Genomic DNA, 11891 nt, shown 5'->3' with positions numbered 1-11891 from the left:
ACTCCAGTCTTCCGTGTCACATGATCCGTCAGCTGATTTGGTGCTCAAGAAACATTATCAACGTTGAAAACAGTTGTGCTGCTTAATAATTTTGTGGAAACCATGATGCGGTTGTTTATTCATTTATTTTCTGAATTTATTTGAATTGTTTTTGTAAAAAATGTAAAAGTCTTTTACTGACCTCAAATGAATTCATTTAAAAACACATCCTTAAAAAAATACGAGTAAAATGATCACAACACAACTTGGAAAGACATGTCATGATCACAGACAGACCATAGAAAATCTGAATGAGAAACTATACCTGTGGTTGAAATGTTTGTACTTTCATTTAAATAAAGCACAGTTGTAGCTTCTTGTTCCAATTCACTCGCCATTTCCTCAGGACAGAGTTTATCTATTAAAAGTAAATGATGAATCATGAAACTTTGATTTTGGAGTTCGACATGATTAGGAGGGATAAAACACTCATTTAAAGTCAAACATGTCTCCAAGCAACATTCTTATTAGGCTAATGCATTCTATAAATAAAACGACATTATTCAGGCTGAATGGCTTAGATTTGGAAGAGAAGTGATGTTATATTTAATAACGTGAAATAATCAGCCTGTCCCACAAAACCACTCACTGTGACCTAAAGCTGTTCAATAGATTAGACGAGTTACATATTGCCCTCTGCTGGCCAAAAGACCACGCAGATTTATTACAAGAGAAGGATGGACAAATGAAGCAAAACTATTAGTGTTATTATTTGATTCACATGTTAATGAACTATAACCAACCATATTTTCACTAGTATCCACTGTAGGAGATAGAGTATGTGGCTCACGGAAAAGCCTTACAAGCAAAGTCCAGAAAGCAGACACATGCTCTTGGTTAACTATACAATGAAGACTAATCTGTTCATAGTAAATTAAATAGTCTGCTCTCATTTCATTGTTCCCTCCTTCCACGATCACCTTATTCATCCTTTCCTTACAAGAGGCACTCATATATTTTTCTTCTTTATCCTCCTACATTTTCATCCAAGGCGCATTAGCTCCATGCCATCTATTTTTGTCTTCAGTGTTCTTAAAATTTCTGGAAATGTCAGATAATGTTTCGGTTAAAGCCACTTCTCATGTTAGCTCTAATAGAAGGGCTTTCCCGCAGTGTCTTTGTTCCTCCCAGAATTTCTTCCTCATTTAGACTACTTAAATATTCTTTTAAGTTTTTTCTATAGCCACTTTCACCTTTGGTGGCTCACTGGGGTTTACATGATTTTTCTTTTCCTTTATCTTCTTCAGTTTTCTCATTTCTGTAAAGGTGATTTAGAATAATGTGTATTGTAAAAAGCGCTATTGATTTGAACTGACCAAAATAAGACAAAGGACTGTACAAATCACCTTATGAAAGACATCTGAAAACTTAAACACTGAGTCAACATATACTGTTGGCAATAAAATGTAGAGTCACAAACACATCCTCAGAAGAAGAAAAAAAACAAAAACAAAAAACCCACATCCTTAGGTTAAAGCTTTCACAATCTCACACAAGTGAAATGTAAGAAGATCTTAAAGGGATAGACCCTAAATAAAAAAAATGTGCCATTACTTACTGACCCTCAAGTTGTTCCAAACCTGTATGAGTTTCTTTCTTCTGCTGAACACAAAATAAAATATTGTAAAGAATGTTGGTAACCAGACAGTTGATGGATCCCACTGACTTCCAAAAGGAAAAAACATACGATGGAAGTCAATGGGTGCCGTCAACTGTCTGGTTACCAACATTCTTTAAAATATCTTCTTTTGTGTTAAATAGAAGAGAGAAACTCATACAGGTTTGGAGCAACTTAAGGGTCAGTAAATAAATAATGACCAAATTTTCATTTTTGAGAGAATTAATAACAATTCTATTTACATATGTCTTACAAGGGCAAGAAAAGAACTGCAGTTCCTTTTACCCATTAGAGTTGTTTCAGTTCACACAGGATTTTGGCATAGCCTACACATTGATCAAATGAATTGGTTCTTACCTTTATGTTTGCTGTTGGTAGGGTATTGAATCCAGTTACTGTCTTTCTGTTCTTTCAGCAGTTTGCCTCTGATTACAACACGAAATCATGTGCCACACCCCCAATGAGAGAAAGAGAGAACAAAGATTTCTGCATCCTTCCAGACAGCTGTTATGAACTGTGATGATGTATGTATCATATATGAGCAGAGATGCGGGTTTCAGAGACTAAAGTGACCATGACACTTTACTGAGCAAAGAAAAGCAACAGATGGAAAGTACCAAAGCCGTTACTCTCTAAGATACACAAAGAGGAAGCTTTTTGTGTCTCATCACCACAAGATGAAAATCGCGTAATAAAGGCAGAAACATTTCTCTTTTGCCACAGCTTCCTCATTTGTTGATGACCTATTTCACAATAATTAAAAATGTAATTTATCTTGTGAGCAGATGGTGGAGAAAAAATGTCGGTTACCTCTCAGTGCAACTGTCCCAATTTTTATGCTTTCCATTTCTGTAAATGCTTATTCTGAAAGGCTTTAGAGGCACATGTTGTGAAATTGCAAAGTGTAATTGAATATAGATATACCTACAAAAAAAAAAAAAAAAAATGTGTCTGTGATGCCTTTAAGGCAAGACACCACAGGCAAATAGGGTAAAAAAAAATTGTATTACAAGTTTCTGAAATGTTATATTTAAATATGCAAATTAGGCTTTATCTAATTAAATATGCACTAATTTGCATACATTTCTAGAACAAAAAATCTGAACATTGAATGAAGTCAGTTTCAAAATTCTTGTTTCATTTTGGATATCTCTATTTATCACTCCACAAATCAGAAAATACTGTCAACAGCCAAAAATAAATACATTTTCACCATTTTTTAAGGAATAAAATGTTGTATAAAATCAGGAAAATTATAAATAAACAAACCCCTCTTTAAAAACCTTCAAAATATAGACAGTCAGAGTTATATTAAAAAATGTCATCATGGCTCTTCCAAACTTTATAATGGTAGTGGATGGGTAGTGATTTGGGCTACCAAATCACCACAAGATGAGACACAAAAAGCTTCTTCTTTTGATACTTTGTGTATCTTAGTTCTGTTTTGAAGTCCATAAAAGTGCATCTATCCATCATAAAAGTGCTCCACACGGCTCCGGGGGGTTAATAAAGGCCTTCTGAAGCGATGCGTTTGTGTAAGAAAAATATTCATTTTTAAAACTTTATAAAGTAAAATAACTAGCTTCCAGCCAAACGGACATAAGGATTTCACTTAAGTCTAAGCGCAACTTATGCGAGTAATGCAACGTACTACTGCTGATATTTACACATCATGATGCACTACGCTACTTTCGACGTCACAAGTTGCGTCAAGTTGCGTTTTGGGTGCGAGTAGACTGCGTATGTTTGTTTGGCCGGAAGCTAGAATTTTACTTTGTAACGAGTTAAATATGAATCTTTTTTTACACAAACTCATCGCTTAGCTTCAGAAGGCCTTTATTAACCCCCCAGAGCCGTGTGGAGCACTTTTATGATGGATATAGATGCACTTTTATGGACACTAAACGGCCATTCACTCCCATTATAAAGCTTGGCCCATATTAAAAAAAAAATGGATGGTTCATATACAGCAACCATATCTTCCTTACTTAAATCGGCAATTACCTTCTATGTTTCAAGTAAGCCATGTGCTATACAAAATCAGACTGATTATGGCCACTTTCATACTAAATAGCACACATACAACTTGTAGGGGATTTTTATGAATACTGTAAAAAGTCTTATATGAGTTTTACATGACAAAAGTATGCAATGGTGTATGGTATTAGTAGAAAATAACTTATATACAAATCATTTAAAATTCTTATATTGAATCATATGCTAGTCAAATTAAAGTCATACACATTTTTTGTCATTTGTTTATATGTATTTCATACAGATTTCATGTTTTGGCAAATTTGGAAATTGTACTGTGCAGAAGCTGGTTCGAGGATGTATTGTCAAAATATCTTTTATGAGGACTGTTCATTTTCCTACAGGATTTGAAAGAGCAGTTGACAGCAATGACATTGTGAGACCGTGTATTTACATTATTGTGAACTGTCTGGGGCTGTTGTTTGTGAACAAATATTAGCATTAGCAATTCAATTAGCATTATTTTCCATGAAAATTATCATGAAAATCTATATGGCTTTAGTTGTATGTATGACCTATATGACATATATGATTAAAAATATATTAATATTATGCAATTTATATATGTGTTTTTTGCAGCATATATGTCCCTTACAATATTCTGTTGGAACATATAAGAATCACAGGTGTTTTTAGAAAACCCTTTCCATATGAACCAGGACATTTTACTCTGATTGTATTCGTCTGAAAGAAGAATGTCATACACACCTAGGATGACTTAAGGGTGAGTAAATCATGGGCTGTTTCATTTGTGTGTGAACTAACCCTTTAACTATTAAATATTGAGTGTAGCGTTATTTTTAATCAACAGGTGGCGCTTGTGAATCTTTTATGTACTTAAAGGGATAGTTCACCCAAAAATGAAAATTCTGTCATCATTTACTCACCCTCATGTTGTTGTTCCAAATGTTTGTAAACAGACAGTTGTCGATAGATCTATCTATCTATCTATCTATCTATCTATCTATCTATCTATCTATCTATCTATCTATCTATCTATCTATCTATCTATCTATCTATCTATCTATCTATCTATCTATCTATCTATCTATCTATATAAGAATCATATAGGTGTTTTTTTGTGTGAATTTTATTAAATGTTTGTGTCAATTTATCTTTTTGTGTGTTTTGTTTCTTGTGTACATCTGTTTCTCCCCACATTTTGGTCATTTGACCTCTTCTCAAATGGTGTGTGACCAGTAAGAGCCTCCCACCCGACCTACTTTCCAAACATAGGATTCAAACTTAGGCCAAGCCCCCTGGAAAGTTGTAAACCAAGGTTGCATCCAGTGGGTGTGCACTTCCATCACCAAATATGGGTTTTATGGCAAACAAGTGCTGTAACATGTTTGCTTAAGGGAAAAGCAGGAGTATTTAATGAGGGAATTTTAAATGAGAATTGAAAACTTTCACATGTTTAGAACCACCACCACTTCAGTAAAAGTTTTTACAAATTACAGCTTTTCTTAATCGATTTGGCTCATTTATTTAATAAGCCGTAGCATTCTCTAAACTATAAGTGCAATTGTCACATCTGTTTTAAGGCATATCATCACAACTCTATGTCTGGAAAATGTAGTAACTCACCCAAAACATTTAATTCATGCTTCAAAACCTAGTTATTGTGTCAGTAAATTGGCCAATGCCACCAAAATGAAACATTTCTGTCATTATGAGCCATGGTCAAATTGTTTAGATGTTTTTTTACTCCATGGCAGTCAACCCTGTAAATGTTTGTTATACTTAGGGGGCCTATACTTTTTGTTGACAATGACTGTCAGTTTTGCCCGAATACAAGCTTTTTAGATACACATTTCAACATTTGGTAAAAGTTTACACGGGAAAGTTAATATTGTAGCACACAGAAAAAGAATATGCACATCGTACCTACATTTATTTTGTAGCATTGTGTAACGTGAACAGAAACCATATCAGATGTCTGACAAATTTAGCCTCATGAAAGGATGTTTAGAAGTTGTGAAGAGTGACAAATTCACTGAGAATTATCAGTTTTGATCAGTGCATTTGCATTTAGTTTTTGTGCAATTAGACAATATGAATAAGCCTATAGTTTAAATTCTGTTTGACTCCGATTAGCTTCATTTTGAGCTATTCTGATGAAACATCAAGTTACTTCCTGAGAATAATGTTGGAAATATGACAACAGAGAAGGTCTAAATCTGGCCTAAATGAAATGTTTATATAACTTCTAACAGCTGTTGAACATTCTCAGTTATAGCACAACCATGAACAATCTAAGTAGACATTTTGGTTCAAGAACACCAAATGGCCCATATGCCCCCTCTAATTCCATTCATTGATTTATGAAGATACTAGGCTACACCCCCAAAATAACACCTCTGTCTGTTGCTTTTCAAACACTTTCCCTCCTATTGTCATTGGCAGTAGAACCCACTTCACAGGTTTTTATCTGCATGTTGTCACATGCCAGCAAGTGGTGTGTGATACTTCTTAAAGGATGCCATGTTTCTGCTTGGTTTTCAAGACAAAGGCCTATTTCCTGTATCCCACTTACACCTTTCATGTGATCATGGTAATGCCTGCTATATAAGTGTCTACTATTTTATTAGGTTATTAATATAGTAGGCCTTATGCATTTTAACATCCTGAATTCAAAATTGGACAACTCAAAATTCTATTCTCGTCTGATAATTTCCACAACATGAAGTGTCTTAAAGTAAAGTATTTTTGGCTTGTGTTAAAATTAATTTTCCTCAAAAAAGTTCTCTCTTGTATATAGGCTAAGAAAATTGGATATCTAAAGAATTAAAACACTGTTTCATTGTTCACGTAATTTTACATAAAGCATATAGACACTTCTATGTGTTGTGCCCATATGTGTTTTTCGAAGACACGCCATGGACATACATTAGTAGGTTTAAGTATTTGCATTTTGACATGAAACCATAGACTGTATGGATGAAACTAACCGGAAGAAACCCATGTGACGTTTTATATGGCTTCGAGTTATTACAGTAACGCGGAAAAACCAAAATTCCCCAGTCCCCACACAAACATGCAATGACGCATGAAGGGTGGCAACAGGCGTGTACATCGCTCCTATTGGTCAAACGTCGACAGTGCTTCTCCCTGATTGGCCAGAAAAACACACGTCTGAAGTACTTATGCTTTGTTGAGGATCCATTTTGTTGTTAGACGGAGACAAACTGGAGGAGAATAATACCATTCCGTTGTTGCCTCGGATTGTTATGAAGATTCACATATCGGGAAATATTTTCTCCATTAACAGCTACAGCTAGCAGACTAGACCAAGGGAAGACGAAGGGCTTTTTCATCAAAGCCTGAGGAAGTCGGTAAGTTGTTTTTTTACTGAGTTAAAGACATTGGGAGTCGTCGACGGATTTGACGCCATGTTGCGTTCAAGAGTCTTTTGTTTTGGTACGGTGCCAGAAAACATGATCTAATACCTTTAATTTTTTATCGTTTAAAGCTCAAGTATTTGTTACAAAATTATAGCAGTTATTTGCGATTTCGAAATGTGTGGTTTTTCGTCGACAACGACTGTTTTGAACACAATAGAGGCAGATTAACGTTAGATGTTTATGTAACACCACATCTACAAAATATTCGAGATTTAGATTTTTAAACGATGAATTATATCAAAGATTGTCTTGTGTTTGACCCTAACCTAATTTTAGACTGGTTATTTACACGTATACTCAAACAAATGGTTTAGTGAGATCTTTTATTTTCGTGAAAAAAATGAATGTTGCTAGATGCTTTCTAAATTGAACATATTTTGGAAAGATTTTCGTATTCAGTATTAAACAAATCGTGTTTCTTTTGTTAGATTCACGGCTTCTAGAGCACCGTGCGCCGAGGTGAATTCATGTTCAACTCGGTTACACGACAAAACAACGCTCATTGGCACATGAAAACCTCAGATCTTGCTGGACCTAGACGTGCAGCGAGAAGTAGATCAACTACTTCGAGGACCTGGAGCCCGATCGGTGAAGAGAAATTAAAAAGTGAAGAGAACCAAGCACTCAACTTTTCTACAACAGTGAGGTAAGCAGAGGAAGCGAGTGGGGGATGGGCGGGGACGCGCTGGCTGTCTCGCGCTGCACGTAGCCCTTTGTTATTGCCAGCCAGTAACACGGGACATTTGACAATGATTTGAAGCTTGTTTTAAAACCAATTTGCACACTTTAACATTGTACTTAGAGGGCGCATTTAGTTCCCTTTGTTTAACAATGTTTTTTTGTTGTTTTTTTATCTTTAGGTGACATTCAGTTAAAGCAGTATGGGAGGTGGTGAGAGATACAACATTCCAGATCGCCCAGCGCCCAAGAAGAGCCTCCAGATTGGCAGAGGCAAGCAGAGAAGTCGAGACCAGAATGGAGTGGTGCATTCCGCCTCCTCAGGAGCCTTAGGGGTGCCCCATCACCTCAGCCATCGCAGGGGTGAGAAGGGCACCAGCTATTCTTGGTCTCCTGAGGCGCGGCAGGCCGCGTCTGTAGACAAGAAGAATGCCGCTGTTCGTTTTGCCACGCCATATGATCAGAATTGGGAGGGGACCATGTCCCACCTGAACAAACTTTTGTCAGCTCAGTGTGGTCAGAACTATGCTGGAGCCAAGTTCAGTGAACCCCCATCCCCAAGTGTTCTACCTAAGCCCCCGAGCCACTGGGTGTCTCTTCCCATCGGCGCTTGCGATCATCGTGAGATGATGACCTTTCAGTTAAAGAGCCTTCTGAAGGTTCAGGCATAACAAGGTCTCACTGCTGCTCTCTTAAGCCAATCTATGAATGAAGGCTCCGCTTTGACCTTTGCCCTCCCCTTGAATGCTTCAGCTGCGTAATATATTTTACAGCTATTTTTAGATTTGCGTCTTAATGAGGTGATGAGCATTTGACGGGCAGATGTTTCTCCTAAATGTCCATCACCTAATTTTTTTTTAAAGAAAACCGCTCCACTAGTTATTACGTCATTGAGGCCTTAAGGGGTGGTCGAGAACTCTTAGCGGAGCTGTACGCCATGACAAATGAACTGGATGTCCTCCTAATAACTCATTGCTCTGTTATGCTCCTGTTTTGTTTTGTTCTTTTTTTGATGGCTGTTTGTGACAGTGTTTTTTCTTCTCAACCTGGCCTAGGAGTAGATGTCAAGACAACTCGCACCATTTCCTTTCTAATATTTCGCAGTCTGTTTTTCGCTTGCTGAGGTTTGGTGCGCACTCTCAGCTTGAGTTTTAATCATGCAGGGAGTGGCGGAAACCTCTTGGTGCTAAGCACAGCAGCATTTGTAGCATTATAGTGCGTACTGCATTTCCAGGTATCTCTTTTTTTATTTCGCTTTTTGGGAAGTAAAAGCCACTTGACGTCGTTCTGCAGGGAGAACTAAGCGAACAGATTATGGAGGGGGGACAAGCTTAAGTGAAAAGGTCATTTAACTAACCTCAAGCTTAATGAGGTGGCACAATGGACCTTGTGCTTTCAACACCTGTACTTCTTTTTTAATGGCGCTGTGCGCATTGCACTATAGGTGTTGAAATTCATTAAGGTTCACAAGCTCTATTGCAGCGTTAAGCTTGTACTTTTTGCATCCCTTATGTTATAGCTTATAAAACTTAGTGTTTTTTTTTTTTTATGTCTACCAAAGCTACGTAATCAGCAATTTTCTGTTGGAATCCCCCTTAGCTTAACCAGATCTGGTTACAAGTGCCATAAATCATTGGGTAAGGCATTAGAGTATATCAAGGTTTTGGTTGACAAATCATTTTTTGGAATTCATTTTTTTAAACTTTGCTGTACTTTTAGAACGATCACAGAGCAAATATGCGGAGGATGGTTATGATGCGAGACCATAGGACGGATGTTTTCTCTGGTCTTGTCTCAAAGCCTTGTTTGCTCTGTGATGTGTTTTGATATTATAAGCATTATGTTATGAAATGTGTGTATTATGGCACGGGGGAAGTGAGAAATAGGGCGCAAGTCCAGTGTGGACATGTTTACATTGTTTAAAAAAAAAAAAAAGGCAGGCTGCCGGCATTTTACACACACTGCCCTTTCTCACTTGTTGTTATTCTTGCACTGCTGTTCATTTGTGTTCAAAAGTTTCAGACAATGTTGCTCTTTCAACTGTGGATATGTGAAGCACCCCTTCCCACTTAGTTATGCGTGTGGCGGAAAAAAACTACCTCTCTTGCAGAACGTGATATTAATAGCTATCTTAAAGATGACAAAACAAAGCTGATAAGTTTTGGATGTGTGTAATGGAGCCATGTAAATAATGAAATGTATAAAATGTTGTAGCATATTGTACATTTGTGCAGGAACGTTTGAAACCTGCAGATAAAGTATTTTTAGTAATAACACTGAATGTAAAAGTCACGCTAAGGACGTGGCTTGTTTTCAAATGCTGAAGAATATTTTGTTAAGAAAAAAAGAGAAAATTTTGCCTATAGTGCGTCAAAACCCCTGCACTGTGCAGTTTGTTGCCAGTGATCTTGCACACAATATTTTTATTTTGTATAATGCACCATGTAGGGGCAGAACGAGCTTTAAGTGCAAGTAAAAAAAAGATGGAATAAATTTTTTTTGAAATTGAAAGGGACTTTTATACATTTGTTTTTGAGTTGCCTATGCAAATAGTAATTTCGTTTTAAATGTTTTGCTTGGTTATAATGGTAAAACAGTGAATTTTGCCCTTTATCCAGAGTCCATAAAGTAGTGTTGCATTTGCATCAAGTCATTGGTCTTTCCTCCGCAGGCCAATGTTTGATGCCAATGATGCTGCATTTACCTCCAGAAAAGCCAGATTTCATTTTAACCTTTTAAAGTAAATTATTTTAATATAATGTGTAAAAGTCCTTTTCCTAAATTTGGCTGTCCCGAACAATTGGCTTTGAATTTATCCCAACCTTGTGAGTGTCACTTGAAATGCAAACTGAAAGCCCTTTTGGAAAGAATTGGTATACTAAAAGATTGTTTAATTTGGTTGTCTAAAAAAAATAAAATCCCTTCCCTCCCCCCCAATATTGTCTTTGTGTGTGATGTTTTTTTTAATCTGTTGTCTGAGAGTTTACATGTAAACACAAAAACATAATGGATGTTAGTTTTAGATGCTGTTACTATTTGGCACAGTTTTTCGTGTATTTTTTTTTCTGCATTTAGAGAAACTTTTCACCTAAACCCTATTTTGAACAATATAATTAATTCCACTTAAAGGAGAACATATAGATACTATTTTAGTTTTAGTGATGTACAAATATTTATTTTGCGAAATGTCGAAGGCTACTTACAATTCAAGCAGGAGGGCACGAAGGTCAACTTCTGATGGACTTAGGCCCGGAGTTACGAAGCCAAGCACTCAGTCTGATCACGTAGACCGCATAACACATTTGGGATGGTTTTATAACGGTGGTTTATGACGTGTCATTAACCGAACGAACTGTTAATAATATTCTATCAGTCCGTTCGAGTTCTTTGGAAAGATTTGAAAATGCATAGTGATAGGTTTTTTTGTGTGTGTGTAATTATTACACTAACAAAACAGGCAGACTAAATATTTGTCAATACAGATTGAAGTCATACAGATGATGAAAAATTGTACGTTACATAAAGGTTTAGGGACGACTGCATAATTTTAACAGCTACAGAAAAACAGGAAATGGATGGCTGGTATTTGGCAAACCGTTTACAGTTTCAGAGCTCGTTTTAAAAAAAACTTATGTTTTAAACTAAGCTTATAACAAACATAGAATTCAGGATACAGAGAAACTGGTTTGTACCATGAAGATCTCACACTACTAGTTCTCAACGGCGGAGAAGTTAGATGCACTATCGTGCTTACTGTTGTTTCACTGTTGCTTACGTTTTCTGTGGTTATAGCCTCTAGCGTACTGATAGATTAACACCGATAGCAACATGGAATTAACACTAGTAATTACACACAAAAACTGATTTGAGAGAAAGGATAAATAATACAGTTATTATAATTACTTTAAATTATACATAATTATGAATGATCTTGAAAGCTTCTGGTGTAAATAACGCATTTTAATCAAATTAATTTAACTGCCAAATGGAAAAAAAAAAGTGCGCAACGTTGGGTGCAGTGGTTTCTGTTTTGTTTTCCACAGCACCATCAGCTGGCAACGACGAGCTACATTTACTGGTTTCGGTGATGCAGACGTCACTTATCGAAGAAGCAACAA

General features: G+C 36.4%; 2 protein-coding genes across 4 annotated transcripts in view; one reads left to right on the top strand and one right to left on the bottom strand.

Annotated features, from left to right (window-relative positions):
• Positions 1 to 11891, bottom strand: part of cnr2 (cannabinoid receptor 2) — a 302290-nt gene that overhangs the window by 2057 nt on the left and 288342 nt on the right. The window contains exons 1-2 of one of the 2 annotated variants that reach the window (XM_084385778.1): positions 2015 to 2146; positions 305 to 397 (exon numbers count right to left, since the gene is read on the bottom strand). In XM_084385778.1, coding sequence (XP_084241904.1) covers positions 305 to 377 — 73 coding nt within the window. In that variant the 5' untranslated portion in view covers positions 378 to 397; positions 2015 to 2146. Of the gene's footprint in view, positions 1 to 304; positions 400 to 2014; positions 2147 to 11891 lie in introns of those variants that run through there. The other variant, XM_084385779.1, reaches the window with a different exon arrangement.
• pnrc2 (proline-rich nuclear receptor coactivator 2) lies at positions 6757 to 10710 on the top strand. Of its 2 annotated transcripts, XR_014624990.1 has the most exons (3): positions 6757 to 7026; positions 7524 to 7741; positions 7956 to 10710. XR_014624990.1 is itself a non-coding variant. In XM_084385050.1 (2 exons), the coding sequence occupies exon 2, from the start codon at positions 7977 to 7979 to the stop codon at positions 8442 to 8444; it is 468 nt and encodes a 155-aa protein (XP_084241176.1). In that variant the 5' UTR covers positions 7603 to 7741; positions 7956 to 7976; the 3' UTR covers positions 8445 to 10710. The 2 variants fall into 2 exon arrangements, 1 of the variants encoding a protein (XP_084241176.1); XM_084385050.1 differs by lacking the exon at positions 6757 to 7026 and having other exon boundaries at positions 7603 to 7741.

The sequence above is a fragment of the Rutilus rutilus genome (assembly GCF_951802725.1).
Source record: "Rutilus rutilus genome assembly, chromosome: 17".
Lineage (NCBI taxonomy): Eukaryota > Metazoa > Chordata > Actinopteri > Cypriniformes > Leuciscidae > Rutilus > Rutilus rutilus.
This window is presented reverse-complemented; position numbering and strand designations above follow the sequence as displayed.